A 22478-nucleotide genomic window follows, 5' to 3' on the forward strand; every position below is an offset into this window, starting at 1 on the left:
GCGTTGTTAGGAATCTCGTACAGAAAATACAAAGACTTTCTTCCGTTGTCATCCAAGTCACGGAGCTGGCAGCGCTGGAGGCGGGAAGACGCCAAAGAGCTCAGCCCCAAAGGCCTTGGCTGAAAGGAACAGACTGCGCAGGCGAGGAAGAGCTGGAAGGGAGGAAGGGGTGTGCAGGCGGAAGCGGAGGTCGGGGGTCTCGCTCGCTCCGCCCACCTGCAGAACAATTCCCTGGGCTCGAACCCCAGCCCGCCAGCGGCGGCTCCACCTGCCCCGCCCACCCTGGAGGAGATGTCTCACCCGCCACCCCCGCCCATGCATCAGGCACACGTTAAAACCCAGAGATAGGGGCTGGTGAGATGACTCAGTGGTCTAAAGCACCTACTTAGAACAAGCTTAGCAAAGCACAGGGACCGCGGTTCAATCCCCCAGCACCACAAGCCAGCCCTGCCCCGTGGTGGGCTGAGCTGGCCACACACACACACACACACACACACACACACACAAATAAATAAATAAAATTTAAAAAAAAAAAAAAAAACCAGAGATATATATCCTGCAGGAAATCTATCCAGTGAAAGCTTCGATTTTTTTTTTTTTTGCAAGAAAATTTATCAAGTTTTAAATTACACATACCACTTGATCCAGAAATACCACTTTTGGTAACTTGTCCAAAGAAAATAGAGGCTGTGGATCTGAGCTTCCGACGAGCGCAGGCGGCCGGTGGAGCGCTGAGTTGCTGATCGGAAGCGCTCCACCGGGTCGCGGTCTCTGGGAGCGGCTGAGAGAGCCCAGGTCTCTGTGCTGTGGCTCCAGAGCCTTCAGGATGTTTCACGGGATCCCAGCCACCCCTGGTATGGGAGCTCCTGGGAACAAGCCAGAACTGTATGAGGAAGTGAAGTTGTACAAGAATGCCCGAGAGCGGGAGAAGTATGACAACATGGCAGAGCTGTTTGCAGTGGTGAAGACAATGCAAGCGCTGGAGAAAGCATACATAAAGGACTGCGTCACCCCCAATGAGTACACTGCGGCATGCTCCCGTCTCCTGGTCCAGTACAAAGCTGCATTCAGGCAAGTTCAAGGCTCAGAAATCAGCTCCATTGATGAATTCTGCCGCAAGTTCCGCCTGGACTGCCCACTGGCCATGGAGAGGATTAAAGAGGACCGACCCATCACCATCAAGGACGACAAGGGCAACCTCAACCGCTGCATTGCAGATGTGGTCTCGCTCTTCATCACAGTTATGGACAAGCTACGCCTGGAGATTCGCGCCATGGATGAGATCCAGCCTGACCTGAGGGAGCTGATGGAGACCATGCACCGCATGAGCCACCTGCCCCCAGATTTTGAGGGCCGCCAAACAGTGAGCCAATGGCTGCAGACCCTCAGTGAGCCAATGGCTGCAGACCCTCATGTCAGCCTCTGATGAGCTCGATGACTCCCAGGTACGCCAGATGCTCTTCGACCTGGAGTCAGCCTACAACGCCTTCAACCGCTTCCTGCACTCCTGAATGCTAACTTCCATGTGGCTCACAGGAGATGTGGAGGTAGAAGCCCAAGAGGGATGGTTTCTACACCTGCCCAGGACATCGCTGTGAGCATTGATGTCCACAGATGCCTGCCCCTGTTCTGTCAGAACTCACCCCCAATAAAGATGCTATCTTCCTAAAAAAAAAAAAAAAAAAAAAAAAAGAAAATAGAGGTGCAGATGAAAAGTGAAAAATTAAACCGCGGAATGCCCATGTGAATGGTGCTGACAGCGTCCTAGATGTAAAAGTATAAATACTACAAGTGCCCATCGAGCATGCTATCAGACCCTAAACTGTGTCACAGCTGGACAGAGCCCCAAATGCACAGCAGAGGCGCGATGCCAACCCGTGGCAGGGGAGTGATGTCGTTGTTCTTTTTTTTTTTTTTTCTAATGTAAGAATGAGTTTATACAGAACGCCCCCTCATTTACATAAAATTATCATTTGTGGCATATGCCCCCTAAGTAGCCGAGGATGATGCGTACTTATACATCCATTCTGTGGCCCTGCTGTCCTTGGTACGTGGGAAACAGCAGGAAGCGGAGTAGATGGAGCCTGCCTCTGGCGCCTGCAGTCACGGGGACGTGGGGACAGGCGGACAGTGGTCCAGGAAGCACAAGCAGGACAGGAGAGGCCTGCGACAGAAGACAGCTGTCCGTGCCTGTTTGGAGATTTGCTCCCAGAAAACGTGGCCCTCGGGACTTGAAAGGCGGATGGCAATCACCTGCGGGCACACGGAGCTACAGAATGTTCCAGACAGAGCCTGGTGGTTGAAACGGCTTGAGACACGAGTGAGAAATTGAGAAGTGGCTTGCCAGACAGATCCGGCCTGCTACGCACCTCCTAAGCCACCTACCTGCCAGCCTGTGTAAGGTTTGGGCCTGACTGCAAGGCCTTGGGCGGCCACTAGGGGCAGTAAGGAGTGGACGAGGGGTCTGCAGAGTGAAGTGCGGTCTGAGGACTCCCACAGGGCAAGCAGCTGGCCAGGGGGCCACAGCTGCCTCCGGGACAGAGCTGGCAGAGCGCTGGCCGGGAGCCACGAAGGTAGAGATGGTGCAAGGAGGACGGCCCAGCACGCACCTGCCCTCCCTCGCCAGCAGAGCAGAGCACCTCCCCCATTGCATCCCTGTCCTCCAAAACTCTGGATCCCAAAAGCATAATGGTTATTTTAAATCATCAGTACTCTTTTTTTTCCGTGGATATGATTCACTCCTGTGAGGGTTGTGGGAAACCCAGTGCAGCCGTCTGTGCGGTGATGTACAAATCATTGAGCAAGGAGGCCGCAAAAATAGAAAATATTGGCATCTTCGACCCCCTCGGTGCAGAAGCAGGAGAAAAGGGGTTTTGTTTGGAATGCGACATGGACTCCTGTGTTTATTACCCTCTGGCTTGAAACAATGCCCCTGCAACCAACTGCAAATGCTGAATATGTTAGAGAGAGGGAGGAGGGGAGAGAGGGGGGCGCTCATCAGTGCCGCGTTGTTCTTGGGGCCCGTGGGCAGAAGAAGTATGACTGGAATTAGGGGGTAAGAACGAGAGGGGTGTGAAGCAAAAATAGGACTCTGAGAGTCCACACTCAACAAGTTGCAACTGTGAAAACGCTGTTTTGCTCCTAGGACATAGCCAACGGCGAGGACACAGAAAGACAGGAAATTGAAACTTTGCGCTGCTCTGTCCCCGGAGACCCGGAAGGGCGAGAGGTTGCAAAGAACACGCAGGCAACAGAGATAGCAGAGAACAACACTCCCATCATGAGCTTCTTCAAAACTCTGGTAAGTCATCCCTTCACTCCTTCCCCATTCCCATGGTCGGAAAGTGGCGCTGATTTGAAGGATGATATATATTTGAATGTGGTTGCACTGGGTTACATCCTGCTGCTGCAGTGTCCTCAAAGGACAGGGACGAGATGTGGCTCTTGAGGAACTGTGTTTATCAGGCTTTTGGCAGGAGAGCTCTTAGTGCTGGGAGCCACGACGGGGTCAGTGGATGCCCGAACCAGATAACGTGGCAGCGTATCGTAGTGGAATTCCGTTGCAGTTGAATGTCTCGTGGTCATCCACTATAAGTTATTGGGAAATAAAACCTTGAATTGTTGACCTAACGAAGCAACTTTGTCATCTGGCAAACAAAACCTTGTAGAAATCCCTTTCAATCGTGTCCCAGCTAGCACTTGAATTGGATGGGGTAGAGAGTATGTCTTGGTATTTCTTGTTCATCTTTGACCTCCCAAGGCAGAGCCCATGACCAGATACATGATAGCACACAGAGGAGAGCTCAATGAATGCATGCGTAATGAACCAGCTCCCCATATGTCAGACCCATATGCAAATATCAAGACTAACTCCAAAGGATGCAATGAAAAAAGTCAACCGAAGGTGCCACAACACCCAGGGGTTGCCCTGTGTGCAGAATACTGGCAGCACTGATGGGAAATCTGTGACCTTCAGGACACAGTTTTCAAAGGTTTCAAACTTTTGGGGGAATATATAAGATCTGATGCATTTCAATATAGAATATTAATTTTGTTAATTTTTTATTACCTGGAGGTCCTTTTTTTCTACTAAACTGCAAGTACTGATTTCCTTCTTTGTTGGTATGATGAACTGGACCTCCTTAAAGAATTACGTGTCTGGGAAATAAAACATCACTTTAAAGGCCTACAGCTTTTAATACTTGGCTTTCTCAAATTTCAAAGGTTTCACCTAACAAAGCCGAAACGAAGAAAGATCCAGAAGACACGGTAGGTGGCGTGAAGTGTGTATGTGCCAGTGTATATTGGGTTTGGGTGCAGAACTGGGTTCAAATCTGTGTCTGCTTGTTTGCTTCTTGAATAATGCATGGATCATATGTACATATGTGTGTATCCCATGATTTGCCTGTGTTGTACACATATAATGTTAGCAATTGGATACTCTGTTAGATTGTCTTTAAGGTACTTCATCTAGGTAATGGCATTTTAGAGAAAATTTAAGTAAATGCCTAAAAACTATGCCAACTCTGGCTAAATTATATCAAAATAACTGATTTCTTATATAAAATAAGAACAGAATACTAACAATTACCTCATCCTGTTAGTCTTCCAAGCTGCATGTAGAGAAACCTAGAAAGTATAATAAAAAATGACCCCCTTTAAAATAAAAGGAAGCTGCTATGGCTTTAATTCCTGTTATTTAGGAAATAGAGTTAATATTATAAGTTTGAAACCAGCCTGGGCAACTGGATGAAACCCTGTCTCAAAATTTAAAAAATGAAAAAGATCGGGGCTATAACTCAGTGTGAGGCCCTGGGTTCATTCCCCAGTACTACAGGAAAAGGAAAAAATAAGTGTTCTTTGCTTTTATGTAATTTGAGGGGGAAAAATAATGTATGCTGCAAAGGTAATTTTGAAATAAAATGGCTGCCATGGACTGTCCAAATGGAGGACTGCGTGGAGGGGTCAAACACCCTTCTGGGTTCTCCCTGAAATCTTGGCCAGTTCCCCTCAAAACCTTTTGGGTTGGCAACAACTTCTTTCTTGAAGATGTTTCCCCCTTACCCTTAAAATCCTTGAAATCCACTGGGACCCACTGGGACCCACTGAGTGGCTGAGCCTGCCCCATATACCTGCTACTTATGTTTGGAGGGGCTGAGCTGGGAGAAAAAAGAAATCCTAGAATTTTGCCTTTGAAGACCCGGCTGGAGCTCCAGTTCCATGACATGATAATGGTCTCAGTCTCTGCACTCATGAAACTGAGTCAGTAAAGATTCTCTCCCATAGACCCTAGAACCGAGTGAAGGTTTGAAAATGCCGTATAGACTGCAGAGCTCTGTTCAGATGTCGGTGCTGCCTATTCCTATTTTCCTGTGCAAGTTGAATTGGGTGCTGATTCCATTTGTAGTGGATGGATTGCTTGCTCTACAATTTTCTTCTCTGGTTGAAAACTCTGTTTTTAAGGCATCTGCGTGCATTGTCCTTACCATGACTCATTCACTACAGGGCAGCTGAGGTCAAGTTCAGTGAGTGATTGGGTCAAGATGTTTCTCTTTTGTTTCTGTGTTTCACATTGTTTGAAGACACACAGTCAGCAGAGTAGAGTACAAACAGTGGGGAATGTGGGTGTGTGACTCCCCAAGTGACCGCAGGTAACCATTCTCCCTACTGGTCATGCCCTAAGCCCCTTCCACAGCCCAACTGAGGTGGTCCTGACTGAAGATGCCTCGATGACCAAATCTCGCAGTCCTAAGGGCTAAACCTGGGTCTCGGGTGAGGGATTCTGAATTTAAGATTATCCACAATACCTGCCTTGCTGGTATCTTTTTCTACTGAAGTTTTTGGATTTTTATTTTCTGAAAAGTCTATTTTTTTTAACACATTCTGTACCCCATCCACAAGCTTACCCCATTTGTAACGTAAGCCAAATGCTTTCAGTGGCTGTAGCTGGGCTAATTCATCCCAAGTTTCCTCCTGTTTTGACGTGGAGAGATTGGTTCACCTAGGACCATCCTTTGCCTGAGAGTTCTGCATATCAATCAAAGTTTGTGCTGTTGGTACTGCTTTCCGGAGGGCTCCAACACTCAGTCAAAGGAAATCAGTCTGAGCGCGGAAGCGCCTTAGAGGTGGTGTTGGCCTCATCTCAGGGACATGACACTAAATTATTTGTCACGAAATAATTTTGTCTTTCCCTTATGACAGTACCATTTTTATATTTAAAACTATTAGGTAGGGTACGTGTGATCTTTGTTCACTTTCATTTGGGTATTTCTAGTCACGTATTATTAAACATCTTGTTACTATCTTTACCAAATAGTGATGTGGGTGGGATTTGGTCTGGTTTGGTTTGACCTGGGAATCTACTTTCCTAAAATCTGTTTATCTAAATTAAGTAGGCCGCCTTGGCAAAAAGCAGTATGTCTTTGAAATTGACTTGAATGTGCTGTTTATCGCTGAGCGGGTGCTGCAAACCTGTAATCCCAGCACTCTGGGAGACTCAAGCAAAGGTCACAAGTTCAAACCAACCTGGGTAATTTAGCAACTTATTGAGACTCTGTCCCAAAATTTAATAAAAAAAATAAAAAAATAAAAAACTTCTGAAAAGAGGCCAGGAGCATAGCTTGTCAAAGCCCTGGGCTCAACTCCAGCGACCCAAAAACTGCTGTTTAATAAATTGTCTTTGAGGCTTTAAAGAACCCATACATTCCCATGGCACGCAGCAGTTCACTGTCAAGGCATATTGATGCCCCTTAAGGCAACAGGAAAAGAAATGGGTTTTGTTGGACAACAAAATTCTAAGCTGTGACCGCTGTTGCTCAGAAGGCATCCAGAGCAGAGAGCATCTGTGATGGCCACATCGGTCAGAAGACGTCCGAGGCCCCGGCGAAAGGCAGCAAGAAAAAGCACCTGGACAGCCCCAGGCTAGGACTCGCCTTTAGAAAATTCTTTAGACATCAGGTTTGTATCTTGCTCCACTAGGAAGGAAAAGAACCCTGGTCTTCACCACGCAGGTAGGAGGTCCCACTCCCAGCATGCTCTGCGCCAGAGGAGACAGAACCTGGGCTGCGATTGGTGCAGGCAATTAAACAGGATGTGCCTCAAACCTCCGCGAATTCATTGAAGTGCCCGTAGCCATACGCATCTCAAACCAGTGTCTTCCAAGTGTCGACCAGGGTTCTAAAAGTATTCTTGCTGAGTGTTTCCCACGTGTTGGTCATTCACATACCATTTCATCATTTTTGTTCCATGTATTGTTCATCACCCGATGCTTTTCTACTGAAATTGGCCATTTTCTGTTTATCTTGAAAAGACATTTTCCATTTCATCATATGTAGAAAACCAGACTTGTTCCTTGTAATAAGATAGCCATTTAAAATACTGAATGTAGGGCCAGGGAGATAGCTCAGTGGCATAAGTGCCTGCCTGGCAAGCACAAGGTCCGGAGTTTGATTCCTGGTACCGAAAAAAAAAAAAAAAAAAAAAAAAAAACACTGAATATGAAGGATAACATTCTCACCATCTCATTTGTGTTAATCTCTGATTCCAAAGCTCAAATTTATTTTAATGAACCATCCAACTTTATTATTAAAAAAAAAAAAAAAAAACAATTGGCCATTGGTGTGGAAAATAAGTTCATCCCACCTCAAACCAAACTTTTTCCCTGGAATGTTGTGAGACAGAAGCTATGGGAGTTGGAAACCAAAAAGTATTTTCACTATGCGAATGCCATTTAATATTGGATTTCTATGCAATCTAAAACCATAGAAACCATGGTATGCTGCCTACACTTTGGAAAACACTCTGCTAATCCCAAGATAACAATGTCACCTTTCTGTCGTCTGTTCCTCCCATTCCCAGTATTAACTAAGCTTACTCTGAACCCACATAAAAGCCTAAGCAGGAGAAAAAAAAACAATGAACGAAGGCAGAGCAAGTTCTCTGTGGCATGAGGAAGTTAGGACAAAAAGAAGCTGGCTTTGGGGATTCCACTCTCCTAATACCCAAGAAGACACCAGTGTGTGTTGGAAACTATCCATTCAAATGACTTCGGAATTGGATCTGCAAGCTTGGAAATTTGTTTGGAAGGCCAGCCATCCTCTAAGTTGAATGAAATTATTAACAAACTTTCCCAGCTGACAGTCAGACTTTGGGTCACGGCAAATAAAGGTTCTGTACGAAGTACTCAGAGCCGAATTTATGTTTGCACAAACAGTGTTAGGAAGCCACCTTTTGGTTTCCAAGTAGACTTATTTTCTTCTATAAAAAGAAAAGGAAGGGAGTGATAGAAAATGCCATCGGAGAAGGAACATAAAAAAGTGGTACAATCACTTTGGGAAGGGGGAGAGAATTTAGTAACTGCTAGTGGAAAATGTCACAGTCTCCTACAAGCGCCTGCTAGGAGTGATGCGTAAGGGCCCTTGGGAGCTGAACCGTAGGACATGCCTGCCCCCGCTACCCTGGCCCCGCGTCAGTGTTTCATTATGACATTCGTTTTGTGCACTACAAACATCTCCTATCTGCCCTAACTCTATTCATAAATGGACCACCCAAGTTCACTGTTACTGTTCTCGAAATTTCCAAAACCTTCAGCCTCACTTTCCACCACCAAGGCGTATTTAGGTGAAGGGTGGTCACGCACGGCCTTCAGGCATCGCCTTGAGTTATACGAGGTTTTTATGTTGATACAAATTACAGTACTTCTACACTCTCCTATGCAGTGCTGCAGCAGAGCGGGTTGGCTTTTATCTTTGTATCTAGGACAGTTTATTTCTTGTTGCCTTTTGATTCTTTTTTTCTTAAACCGAAGGAAAAAGCGATTGAAAAGATGGAACCGATTCTGTCAATGCAGGGCCTCGGAGGAGGGTGACACCTTTGCGGTCACCCGGAGGTTGTAATCTGAAACACAAAAAAGGGGGAGTTGGGAGGGAGGATTAGTACAATTTCAAGGATAAAAAGGAAAAAAGAAAAAGCCAACTATGTACTTTCCAGTTCTGTTGTTTAAAAAAACACTGTTTGCCAGTCCTGATTGGTCTCCGGGCTTATTTCTCCATCTCAATTTTCCTTTCTCCAAAAGGCATTCTTTTGGCATTGAAAGGGGAAAAAAAGGAAAGGCCATCATTAAAAATAAAATATTTACATATTTTATTTTATCAATAAGAAGAGCTTCAGCCTTCCTTTGCCGAACCTGGATATCTGCTTTTGCCCCAGCCCCACGCAAAGCCTCGGAATCAAACCCTCGTCCAGACGCCCACGGTCCCGGCCGGAGCACCCGGGGCAGGCGGTGTCCTCCTGTCCAGAGTGCTTCCCTAGCAGCTGGCCCGAGTAGTCCAGAAGCTCTGCCACGCATTCACTGTTTTTGTTTCTTCCTGCAATGTTCGCATCACCCTAATGCCACATGCCCTCCCACGTTGGAAAGCACAACCCAGAAGCCAAGCCTCGCGCAAGGTGAGCTGACCTGCAAGGTGAGCTCACGTGGCCTGCAAGGGCGGTCACGTGGCCTGCAAGTTCCCATATGGTAGATGTCCCCAGGCAGGGTCGCCAGATGAACCACAGCGCACCCAGTTATATTCAGGTTTCAGCTAAATAAAAAGTAATGTTTATATAAAGATACGGCCCTTGAAATACTTGGTACGTGCTTGGGCTGGAAAGTTTTTCTTCGCCTATCTAAAATTCAAACGTAATGAAACGTTTTATATTCTCGTTTGTATTTCAAATCTGGCGACTCTGTTCATGAGATGGCCTCTGAACACGTGGTCAGAGTTGCTGCAGTCTCTTCTATGATGCAAACAAAGAACACGAAGCTGGCTGGTGCTGGCGGAGCGCCACGGGACAGAAGGCTTGGGGAAGCAAGGAGAGGCGGGCAGTGGAGGAGAGTGAAGGGACAAACGGTGCTCAAACGGGGCTGCGCAGCCAGGCCGGAAGGAGTGGGCAGGTGCAAACGGGAGGGGCGGCATAGGTGTGGGTAGCCCTCCTTGGTGACCTTCTTGTATTTTCAATTAGCAAGTTGGTAGTGAGTGAGTGAGTAAGTTAATACCTGTTTTGCTCCAGCACCGCAGCTGATGGCAGCTAGGGATGTAATCACTGCTAAGACCTTCTTTCCCTCAGTGGGCTTGAGGGGTGACACACGGGAGACACAGTCAACCAACAAGTGTGCACACACTTTCGGGTTCTACTCTGTGACTATAACACAGCCATCCCCTTGTCATAATTTTGAGGGTCTCTGGCTATCTTCCTGTGCAGAGAGCGGGCCATTTCCCAGGGATACTGGGCAGCATAGATGGGGCTCCCAATCTTTCTCATCATTAGCTCCCCATTAGGAAGTATTTCGGGGCGTTTTCCACTAGTCGCCTTTCTCCCAGCGGAAGTGTAATGCTAAACATATATTGCACATACGGTCCCAACACAAGACCTTTCGGATGGGCATGCACCACGTTAATGCCTAATTTTTATAGCACCCCCCCCCACCCAGAGCAAGGGCATTGTGACCCAAGTTTCCCACCTGGAGGACAGCAGAGGCTTTATTCAGAATGGTGGCACAAACTCATCTTTTGATGAACAGGTCCGCCTTATGGGGGTGGAGCCTGATTGACAACAGTGTTGTACGGAGGTACATTGGGGAGGGGACCAGGCTCCCTGGATTCAACCATCAGCTCTCACCCCTCATGTCTGTGACCTTAGGCAAGTAACTTCCTCACCAAACCCGTACACTTCCCTGTCTGTAAAATGGATGCAAAGCTTGGTTCCTTCCTCAGAAGACTGTTGGAGCCATCCCGTGCCCAGAGCAGTGCTTGGCACCAGTGTCTTCCGTTAGCAAATCAAAGTTTAAAGTCAGAAATTTTGTCTTGAAGAGACGTTCATGCCCCACAGGGATGCTCAGGCATAGAGGCTCAGTGGCAAAATGCCACACATGTCATGCTCTGAGTAAGCTGTCCCAGAGACATCCTAGAGCTCCGGAGAATTTTCATTCTCATAACCTCTATATGAGTCTGGGATAAATCTACCACCTGACAAGTAGAAAAGGCAAAGCAACAAGAGTCAAACCACGCAAGATGGAATCATGTTGTGACTGAATCTCTTCATGGTGTGTGCACTTAGCTGCACCAACGATTGGCTAAAGCTAACAACAGCCCTTTCTTAGAGGTGAGATAGAGTCAGCGCCAATCTCCCATGTTCAGGGTCTAAAATGGACCGATGGGCAAAGGGGAATTCTCCCAGAAAAACAAAAGAGGCAGATTCTGGGTAGTCAGCAAGGCAGCAGAGGTGGATTCTGGGTAGTCAGCAAAGCAGAAGTGGATTCTGGGTAGTCAGCAAAGCAGAAGTGGATTCTGGGTAGTCAGCAAAGCAGAAGAAGTGGATTCTGGGTGGCCAGCAAGGCAGAAGAGATGGTGCTGGGTAGTTAGATAAGCTTGAGCACCCCTGGATCATCTGATGCTATATGGGTCCCGAGGTACTTGCCGGCTGTCCCTTTGACAAAGGTCTCAGAGTACCTGTTAGGAATCAGTCTCCTACCTTTCTCTGCTCAATTTCCTGTCACCTTCAGATGAAAGTTGCCATCCATTTCTCAGTAGTGGCTTCCTTGATTGTCAATAACAGGTCCAACTCTCTGCTTTTCAGGGGGAGAGGTTGTTCATTTTGTTTGCTGTGTTTTGGTAGCAATAAATCTCCTCCCTCCACAGTGCATACCATGATTGAAATTGTTATGTTTATTTGAGAAATACTTTATTGAGGGTCATTCTTTCCCTGAGAACATATAACCCAGTGTACATCATAGCTTTTAGAAAGTACCTAATGCATTTTTATGAATGGATAATACTTTGCTACGTTTTTGAGAAAGCAGCAAGCTACTAAATATGTGGGAAGGTAGTGCCCTCTAATCAGTCCCCTTTAACCTAATAGCAATGTAAGGCTGAAACAGTACATGTGCAAGACCCTGTGAAGAATTCTTAACACAAAGCTCTGTGGGTTCAGCACTTTTGACTTCACTCTCTCTAAAACACAGAGATTATCTTAAATTCCAATATTCTCCAATTTTGTACACTTTTCAGTGCAGTAGGGTTTTTCAAGTGCCAAGTACTTTGCTGCTTCAGGTCTTTACCTAAAGTGATTTAAAAACTGCTAAATAAACTTCAGATCCCAGGCAAAGAAGACGTTGTGTCTTATATCAGACAGGAAAAGTCACGTGATCACAGGCGCTCTTCAGAGAGGTGATTTCCATGTGCGAAGGATGTAGAGAACCCTAACGATGCTTAGAATGGGAGAGTCGAGGTCAGACGAACCTGGTGTCAAAAACTTGAAGGCCAGTGCTCACTTGTGTTGGTGTAGATGGAGCTGTAACTCTTTATCCAAAGGCAGAGGAAGACAGTACCTAGGAATTAGCCTCTTGGTGAAGAAAACCTATCTTAGAATTGGACTTCAGCACAGCCAGGTGGGGAGGGAGAGACAGAGGGAATTGGGGAGGGAGATGGACAGAAAAGGGGGGAGAGAGAATGAAGAAGAGGAGGAGAGGGGAAGGAGAGGAGGGAGAAAGGGAGTGGGTGATATAAACGGCGTCTGGAGAAGTTTTATTTGTGGACTGTGGAGTTCGGAATTGTAGACAGTTCCATCCGTGGACCCCTCCACTGAGCTTCGGGCCATCTGTCTTACACTTGCATCGTAGCCGGGATGAGGCCAAGTGGAGTGAGAGACAAACTTCAGGCTGTCTCCTGTGACTCCGTGTGTCCTAACCCATCCCTCCTGTCCACTGGGCATAAGTGACATCTCTCTATAAGACATATGTGAACAATCATGCACAAAGCCTTGGCCTCTCACTGAGAAGCAATGGAGCCCGGGTGAGGGGCCTGCACACTAACACACAAGCTTCGCCTCTGACACCCCGACTCCTAACGAGCTGCTGGCATGAGCGTCGCCCGTAACGCTTCTCTGTTGTCTTTCCAGAAAGAAAATGTCTTGACTTTTTCCCAAGATTGTAACACTAAACCACTTTCCAAGTAAAAACTTGAATAATACAGAAAACTATAAAGCAGAAAACTAACATTATGCATCACCCCAGTCCATGTTCATAAAAATAAATCTTACGCGTTTGAAATTGTGCAATCTTCCTGTAGTTGTTCACTCTGTTTTTGTTTTTTGGGTTGTTGTTGTTGTTTTTTTTTTTTTTAACAACTCGGTAGAGTGCTGAGAAGTCGCCCACCACCGTGGCCAACCTCAAGTCTGACAAAGCCTGCGCTCCCTCCCAGGAGACCCAGAGCCCCAGAGGCAGCCCACCTGGTCAGGCGTCAGTGACAGCAGCTGCTGGGACAGTCAAGGAAGGGGGCAAGGACAAGTCAGGACCCACCTCTCTGCCACTGGGCAAACTGTTTTGGAAAAAGGTGAGTCCGAGTTTCAAGATTTGCGGGGTCCTTAGAGCCGTGAGTTGAGAAATCACTTGTATTGGACCAGTTGTTATACTCAACCAGACCTAGAGGGCTTCTAACACCCTCTTTATTCTCAAAAAAGATTCAGCTTGTTGCTGGGTTGAGGGTTTCTAACGCACTCTGGGAACAGGGTGAAGCGCCTATCCTGTGGCACGCCGGTGCTCCCTGGGGTAGAAAAGCGGGTACCCAGGAGCCATGACTGGGACCCACGGCCAGGGACTGTAGGGTCGCGTGGATCTGTTAACCTCTAAGGCAGTGGTGCAGACCTGTGTCCCTGGTGCCGCAGCAGGCATACAGAGCCCTTTCTGTGCAAGCCAAGAGCATGAGTTGGTTTTTCCTACACTAAAACCTCAGTATTCGGGTTTAATTTCACTGTTGGCACTTTGTGGTACATACCTGGGCTTTGGCTTGGAGTGAGGGCCATCACTGGCTTACAGCGACTAAGGATCCAGCTTCCCCAATCACAGAGTGCTGTGGCCTCACGAGGTGGAATGGATTGCCTTGGGGCAGACTCTTGACAGGCGAGGTCAAGCCTGGTCTGATTCCTTCCTGTTTTATCCTGTTGTGCAGAATCCATGTGGGTTTCCGAGCCCTGTTCTCATTAATTTCTGTTACACAGAAGCCTGCTTTCTAGATTCTCAGTAGAATACAGACTCCAGCCGCTCATGAGAACTTTGCAGGACGCCAGCTGCCCTTCTGTTCTAATCCTCCTCTGTCCATCTCTAGTCCTTATTGTTAAGTCTTTTACCAGGGACGTAGTTCAGGGAACAGTTTTCAAGAGTGAGAGTCAGGCATAGTGGCTCATGCGTGAAATCCCAGCACTCAGTAGACTGAGCCAGCCCAGCCTGGGCAATTTTATGACTTAGTTAGAATCTAGCTCCACATAAAATATAAAAGGGCTGGATAGTTAGCTTAGTGCGAAGGTCCTAGGTTCAAACCCTAGTACCAAAAGAAAAGAAAAGAATCCGAGTCATGTACATAATCAGTAGCAAGAGAGATAACCTAAATGACCCAAATTTAAACACTTTATTTAAATACTCATCATATATTCATTCATATAAGTGAAGCTATGGGAGTTATGTATCGGATGCACAAAGGCGCTTCTAACAGTTATATATAGCTTCAAAGTATAGCAGGAAATACAGAAGTAGCACATTAAACAAGATTTAGCATGCATTTTGGTCAAATGAGATGACATGATTTTGCTTCAGAAAGAAATTGCATTAAGGCCAGGGAGAGAGCCCAGGGGCATAAGCGCCTGTCTGGCAAGTGCAGGGTTCTGAGTTCTATCTCTGGTACGGGGGAAGGGGGGAGAGGAAGGAAGGAAGGAAGGAAGAAATCACAGGGAAATGCAGTGTCACATAAATAATGATCCTGAGAGTCCCACTAAGTCTGAATCTGGGGAGACCTGGGTTCTCCAAGAAGCACACAACCAGCCAGAACTCCCGTGCCGGAGGGTTCGTGGGGGCGAAACACCTGAGAGGGACAAAGCAGGATGCAGTTGTAGGTAGCAGGTAGAGCATGGAGGGACTTCTCTGGGGAGGGAGGGAGGGAGGGAGGGAAGGAAGGAAGGAAGGAAGGAAGGAAGGAAGGAAGGAAGAAAAGAAGGGTGGGAAAGGGGGGATGGGAGGGACAGTGGGAAGGAAGGAGGGACAGAGGGCAGGAGGCAGGAGAGGGGCCAGGCAGAGGCTGGTGCAGAGGAAAACACAGCCAAGACAGCCCACACTGGAGCCCTGCTGGCAGGAATGAGCGGCCGTGGCCCATTGGCCCAGCACCCCACAGTGCCCAGTCACCAGCAGGAGCTGGAGGCAAGTCAGAGGAAGGCTGTGCTTTCCGGCAGGGAAATCTGAGCAGCTTCAGCTGCTGCGGGGGGCCAATACAGGCAAGATGGCAAATGCCGCACACGCTGTGGACAAATGCCTAGACCTGGAGGAGCGGGCACGCAAGGGTTACGCTGGGAGTCAGATCTGACTTCCAGTCTGTCTCTGCGAGCCTGAGCCTCCCGTTCCTCAGTGGTAAAAAGCAAGCCGCAGTAGAACAATAGGAACAGTAGAAACCAAGCGAGAGTGAAGTGCAGTTCTGCCAGGAAAGCCCTCGTGCTCCACCTGGTACAAAAGCAATCAGCAAAGGGTCACCAGTCCCACGTCACTCGTCCCCCGGGGACTAAGCGTGTGTGGGGACTAAGAAGGAGACTGGGGACTAAGCGTGTAGCTGTGCTGTCTTTCTGCACTGTGCAGTTTGGGGACGTTCCTAACCCACTACTGCCTGGATACTTCGCCAGTGTCTGGAGGCTATAAGAGATATAGTCTCCGGGTGTGGTGATTTGTGCCTAGTTGCCCCCCCCCCCCAAGCCTCATGCAGTCCTGGAGTTTGTGATTGATTATTGTTTGTGTGGGGGCTTCACCCACCCTGGTGCAGGTAATCTGCATTACAATGTGAGGAGCAGAGAGAGGCTGGCTGGCTGCCTGAGCTGCCACCACTCCCTTTGCTCTCTGCTCTTTGCCACCTCCACGAACAGCTGTCCTCCACCTTGTGCTGCTCTGCCTTGGAGCCGGGTGAGCGTGGACTGAAACTTCCCCTGACCGTACCTTTGTATCTTTGATAGAGTCTTAAAAATAATGAATTTAAGAGCAATCACAATCAAATCACTGATGCCCTGCGTGTCCCTCTCCCGCCTAATCTAAAGGAAAAATCCTACCTGGAAGTAAAATAGGAAAGTTTCCCCTTAGGCGACAGCATTTTAATGACTTTCCTTTCACTGAGGTGTTTGTGTAGGTTTGTGCTAATTAGTCGGCATTGAAAACTTGACTGTGAACCAACTCCTGCCTGTTCCAAGCCTCAGTTCCTGTGCAGAGCTAAATCCTAGCAGGAAATGAACCCAGAACCTGTGTTTTCTTTTCTTCAAACTAAATGGGCTGTGCTGATAAAATCAGCCTGGTAAACTTTCTTTAAAATGCGCAGGAAAACACCAGGAAAGTCTTATCTCTACTGATAACAAACCTAACCTTTCTTCTCTCTCTTTTCGTTGAGAAACGTTTACACAAATTGATCTTAGAATTTGTACATCTGTAGTTAGGCACCTCGGAAATGGGTTTGATTCCCAGAAGATGCCATGCTATGAAAGTATTCATTATTTTGGTTTATAGTCTGGGTTGCTGAAGCAGTTATCATAACATGAAAGCAAAGCGACTAGTGAAGAAATCACTCGCAAGTTATACTGCAGGGTTTTGTTTGTTTGTTTTAAATGCTTACAATCCCATTACCTGGATTAGCTAAGCTCTTGATCGGGTTTAGGCAATCCAGGCTGCCACTGACTGCGTGGCACATAAACTCTTGGTGTGTTGGGTTTCTGGACTTTTCCTCACCTGCCCAGTGAGTGAGGTGGGACGGACAATGCTAAAGGTTCTCGTGGGTGGCAAACCTCGCGTAACAGATCCAGGGACTGGGGCCCTGCAAGCCTGGGCCATCCCTGGACAGATCTGAGCCCTGTTTTCATTTCTGTAAAATAAGGATTCTGTCACGTCCCCCACTCTTAGGAGAAACCGTTCATTGTAGAGTGAGGACACCTAAGGTACGGCAAGGGCCCGAGAGCAACGGCAGCAGCGCCGTCTTTCCTCAAATACAGACAAAATGTGGATGTGATTAGAGGCCTGTGAGTGGCTTCTGGTACCGCTCACCCTCCAACTTGTCCTTGGAGGAACACGATATACACACACGCACACAGGTGTGTGTTTGTGTGTGTGTGTGTGTTTGTGTGTGGATTCGTGCCCATGCACATACGTGCATAATTAGTGATATATTTGGAACAGCCCCACAACAGCCCTTTTCCTCCTTTCTGTGTACAGTAGCCATGTGGCCTCCGATGTCACCCAACCTCCTCAGCCCCTCAGCCTCTACTTCCTCCACAGTGAAACCAGTCAGTGGCACCTGTCTCTTTCAAGTGCCAGGAGGACCAAATAAGAAAAAAAAAAAATTCATACGCAGCATCTAGAGAAGAGTGATGAAGTTTACAGTCCAGCATTAATCACCAGGTTCCAAATGCCGTGGATGGTTAAAAGGGACAGCACCCAGTGTTGGCCAAAACAGACTTAGAGAACCTAAGCGTCGGTGTGGCTCACATCACCTGGGCTATTTGTTCCCAATACGGAATTTTACACCTTCCCATTGGGATTATTTGTGGTCAACTAAGCCTGGGTATGTGGCTGGGCAATTCTGAAAACACTTAAGAGACAAGGTCCTTGGATTCAAGCCCAGTCTGGTAGCATACCCTTGTAATCCCAGCCCTCTGAGAGGTTGAGGCAGGAGGAGCTCAAGGTCAAGCTCAGCTCAGGCAATTTAGTATCTAAGTGAGACCCTGTATCAAAATTAAAAAAAAAAAAAAATTGGATGTAGCTTAGGTTCAATTCCCAGTACTGGAGGATGGAGGCAGAGGCAGAGGAGGAGGAGGCGGAGGAGAGGAAAAGAAGGAGCATACAATTCTCTGATTCGTAGAAAAGGTGCTAGAGCCCTGTGAAGTCAGGGAGCTCCGATCAGCTGCCAGGAGATGGGAAGGAGACCTGGGACACCTGCCACCCTTGGCATGCCTGGTGGCTTGACCGTGTAAATGCACCTCCAAGGACCTTTTACGAATTGATCTCACTCTACTGCACAGAAGCTCTTATTCGGCAAGTCCATGGTGGTGTCAGACGTTGTTTAGGGCCTTCTTTTTTCTTAACAGGCTTCATGTCTAAAATCCTGAAGATTTTTAAACTGGAAATCTTACTGTTGTCAAAGGGCCCAGACTGTCTTAGATTCCCCTGCTACCCCATCCCTTGGAGAAGACGGGAAGTGGCTGCGCCCTCCTGCAGGGTCAAGGGCCTCGGGAACACCCTGAGGTGCGCTGAGCTCCTTTCCGGGCACTCCCTGTGCTCGCTTGCATTCGAGCCACCCCCTGGCCTCAGGTTCTCGGCTGCCCCTCCGATATTCTTTGGCGGTGCAAAAGGATGGATTGGAATCTGGTTTTCCCGGTTCTGCTCTCCTTGGGCTTTCTCCAAATAGGACGCGGGATAAGGAAAAGGAAGTAGCCTGAGGCTTGGCTTTGTCATTGTGTGCTGACGGAGGGAACCTCGCAGGGAATAAATACAGACTAACGGAGATGTAGGCTTGGCCAGGAGCCAGCCCTGTGCGGATGCTACAGTGCAGCCATCTGCCCGTAGGGGGCGCGCAGCCCTTCCTGAAACCTCGACTGGAGCGTGACTCAGATATCCTAGCCGAGGCCTGCAAATGGAGCCCCGCCTGCGTGCCTTCCAGGCTGTGGCTTGGAACCCCGGTGAGGAGCCCTTACGCCACAGACTGACAAGGCGCCCCCTGGCAGGGAGTCCTCACTGTTATCTGAGTTGGCAGCGGTACTATTTGTTTTTCCAGCTCTCTGCAGGTGCTAAGACAATGCAGGGTTGCGAGCCACCTAGGAAGGCTGATTAAGGAGGCAAACATTGCGTGGAAGGCTCCGGAATCTGGGCCTGGGCCCGATTCTGCGGTTTTTATCAGCAACTTAGACAATGCCCTAAAAAGTTTACAAGCTGGGTGGACTCATTAACCCAGGCCGAAATGTACACAGTAAAGACCTCAAATTACAGGCTCTGAGGGCTGAGGTTAGCATGACCTCGAGTTCTTGTTTCCAGGGGCCAGTGTGTTACTGTCCTATGGACAATGAGACGCTGAGATTTGCCCTGCAACTCACATTATCTCCTCGCGCATCACAGCTTGGTAACCTAAAATAATCTGCAGCGGTGTTAAAATTGTCTGCTTGGGGAGGTGGCACTCGCCTGCAATCCAGCCCTTAGGAGGCGAAGGCAGGAGGAGCACTGTGAGTTCAAGACCAACCTGCGCTACAGAGTGACTCAAGGCCAGGCTGAACTGGACAGACAGACACACACACACACACACACACACACACACACACACACACTATCTACTTGATATATGGATTATATCATGACCTCTAAATATGATACGATATTATAACTCCCAACATGTTAGATGTCTGATACACCGAGTTCGTGTTCTCTGAAACAGAGTGAATTCTACAAACAACAGAAGTTAAGAGTAGGACATATTTACTGAGGGATAGAAAGTTCCTGTCTGAGAGGGATGGAAGGGGATACCCAGAAAGTGGGTTGCCCAGGACCCCACTTCTCAAGGGAAGTTTTACACGGCACAACCACATGAGTGCAACATGGGTCGCAGCTGTGATCAACCAATACAATTGCAGGTATAGCTGCTTAGGTAACATCGATCCAGTCGGGAAGCAAGTCACGGAGCAAGTGCACATGGAAGGAGCAAAGAGTCTCAGGCGGATGAAGGGTCCAGGGGTCTTGGCTGCCCACTAGGGACGCTGACGCCCACCTAGACTGCATTGGGCTGGGCTCCCTCGGGGAGAGGCAGGCCTGGTCCTTTTGTTGTTACCTTGAGGCCTGGCCTGCCACGGACACTGTCTTGTCACAGTCATTGAGTGCATCCACCTTTTATCTTGACTCTCTAGAGGGCCCACCCCTGCCTGACTGCCTGTGATGTTCCTACCCAAGTTCGCTGTCCGTACCATGCTCATAATTCACAGACCTTCCAAACACAATGTAGAAGTAATCTAGAAAAGTCTTCAGCTTACGGGGATTAGAAGCCAGGCATGGTGACACACGCCTGTAATCCCAGCACCGGGGAGGCTGAGACAGGATCACTATGAGTCTGAGCTGTGTAGCAGGACCCTGTACCAAATACATAGATTAAAAGATATTTTATTATTTTATTTTTGTGGTTTTACTGAAGCACAAATAAACATGCACGCAGACCGTCTATTCGTTTTCTTCACTGCGCAGCCTGGTATTGGGTTGGATGACCCGGATGGCTAGCTGGGCTGCTCTTTCCATGATGGCCTCGTGGTTTTAAAAGGAGACATAGTGAGCAATGTGCGCAGTAAGACACGTCGCGCATCAGCAGCACTTCCAGCTCCTTAACGCTGTACACCAGGAAGTTCCGGAAGCCGCTGGGCAGCTTGTGCCTGGTCTCTCTGTTACTTCCATGACCCATGCTGGGCATCGAGATCTGGCCCTTGAACCTCCTCTGCACCCTGCTCTCGATGCCTCTGGGTTTCTGCCAGTCGTGCTTAATTTTGACACATCGTTCTGACTGCTGCTGGATGAACTTCTTGGTCCTCCTTCAGATGATCTTGGGCTTCATGAGGGGTCTGAGGGCCGCCATGGTGCCAAGTGGGAGATGGCTGCCACTTCAAAAGATATTTTAAAAAAGAGATTTTGTTCTGAAATATATATTAGGTAAGAATTCAGTCAACCTAAAGAAAAATATCAAGGAAATTAAGGTGGTACATGAATATGCCAATAATTGGGGATGCTATGAAAATTATTGATGTTTGAGATGTCCTCAACTGGACTCATTCCCAAAATAAAACATTTTTGCTGGACATAGTGATGCACCCGCAGCACTGAGGAGCCTGAGATGGGAAGATCACCTGGAGTTCAAGGTCAAACTGGGCTCTCTAATGAGCTCAAGGCCAGCCCGAAGGACATAGCAAGACTGTCTCAAAAAAGAAAAAAAGACTAAATGGGAAAGTCCTGGATTCGATCCCCAGTACCGAACAATAAAATTAAGTAAATAAAATAAATATCATTTAATCACTTTCCTGTGTATAGCGTTAAACAGCATTTACTATCTCAGAGACAAGAGAGATTGTTCCAACAAAGCGGGTCTACCTGAAAATTCCTGGACACGCTACCATTTTGGGACAATCTGAAGCTTCCAGAAATGCCACAGTGCTTTCCAGGGACTTTCTCATACTCAGGACAATGCCAGGATGGGAAGAAAGCACAGGGAGTACGCTGTCCAAGCTGAAGATCTCACCTAGAGAGGCAGTGCGTCTCGTAGTGGAAAAAGCCACTCACGTGGCCACCAGAATACATATTTCGATCTCTAAGTCATGTCAGCAGGAGAGAACCTCCACTCCTATAGCCACTTCTTCCCCAGCCAGCTGTTTAAACTTCATCCGGGGCTTTACTCTGTCCCCTGCTGTGTACGTGAAGCTCAGAGTACTTGCTGCTTGGGTGAGCTTTAGGGAAGAGGCTGAATACCAAGCACCTAGTACAGAATCTACATTTATAAATGCCACTTTGCTTCTTCCCCTCCCAATGGTGTGGCACAGGCAGGTATGGTGTGGGAGTGCATACAGGAAAGAGTTCTTCACCCAGAGTCTAAGATGAGACACAGAACATCTGTGCGCATGCTGAAGCCGTTTGTACAGTATTCTGTTCATGGGAGAAGAGCTGAGATCTATTAAATGTGTGTCAAATCATCTGTAACTACCAACACCACTCGCTGAAGAGCTTAAGAACCACAGAAGGAAACACACAAAGGTGACCTCCCAAGTTAGAGCCGGCAGATGACGTCACCTCAGGATTGACATCTGTAGATGGGCTCGGTCATCTCTTGGCCATTCCAGAATGATTTGAGGGAGTAAAACAGTGACTGGGATGGGCACATCAGACCCCAGCCTCCCGGCCCTTCCTAGAGTGACTGAGCTGCTCTGAACTCGAGCACAATGAAAATGGTCTAGCCTGAGGGCTGGTATACGAGGCAGACTCTGATGCAGTTGGGGGGACACTACCTAGGACAGGGCAGTGCCTACATGGCCCTTAGGGGCCAGGGAGGAATTCAGAGCGCTCCTGAGCTGGTCATTCATCTGTGCAAGGCACGGTTCGTAACACTTCCCTCTTTCATCCACTGCTGGAAAGTGTAAAAGGAGAGGCGGTGCTTAACCACAGCTGAGGCTTCCTGGTTCGTTATTTTGGTAGCAGCTCCATGCTCCATTTGTGTCTTGGCTACATCTGTGTTTATTTTCCCTTTGTTGCTTTGAAAATACATGACTCACATTACCGTGTGATACTGCTTGCAGTTGTAGATGCCTCTTTGGAACAAGGTCCATGTATAAGCAATTCAGCATTCCAGAACTGTATACCGGGCTGCTGTCCAGAAAAATCCTTTGGGTCTGTGTCTTTTTTTTTTTTTTTTTTTTTTTTTTTT

The 22478-nt window shown here is 47.8% G+C and overlaps 1 protein-coding gene and 1 pseudogene across 14 annotated transcripts in view; both read left to right on the plus strand.

Annotated features, from left to right (window-relative positions):
- The window catches only part of Bcas1 (breast carcinoma amplified sequence 1), a 112829-nt gene that overhangs the window by 50572 nt on the left and 39779 nt on the right, over positions 1–22478 (plus strand). For 10 of the 13 annotated variants that reach the window (XM_023720713.1, XM_023720722.1, XM_023720723.1 and 7 more), the window contains 4 exons: positions 3146–3301; positions 4225–4269; positions 6820–6957; positions 13170–13367. In XM_023720713.1, coding sequence (XP_023576481.1) covers positions 3146–3301; positions 4225–4269; positions 6820–6957; positions 13170–13367 — 537 coding nt within the window. The remainder of the gene's footprint in view (positions 1–3145; positions 3302–4224; positions 4270–6819; positions 6958–13169; positions 13368–22478) is intronic. The other 3 variants (XM_004636022.2, XM_023720724.1, XM_023720715.1) reach the window with 2 other exon arrangements.
- LOC101567505 lies at positions 727–1511 on the plus strand (annotated as a pseudogene). The gene has a single exon (XR_192619.3). The product of XR_192619.3 is annotated as a vacuolar protein sorting-associated protein 28 homolog pseudogene (transcript).

Source organism: Octodon degus, unplaced genomic scaffold (genome assembly GCF_000260255.1).
Source record: "Octodon degus isolate 3935 unplaced genomic scaffold, OctDeg1.0 scaffold00077, whole genome shotgun sequence".
Lineage (NCBI taxonomy): Eukaryota > Metazoa > Chordata > Mammalia > Rodentia > Octodontidae > Octodon > Octodon degus.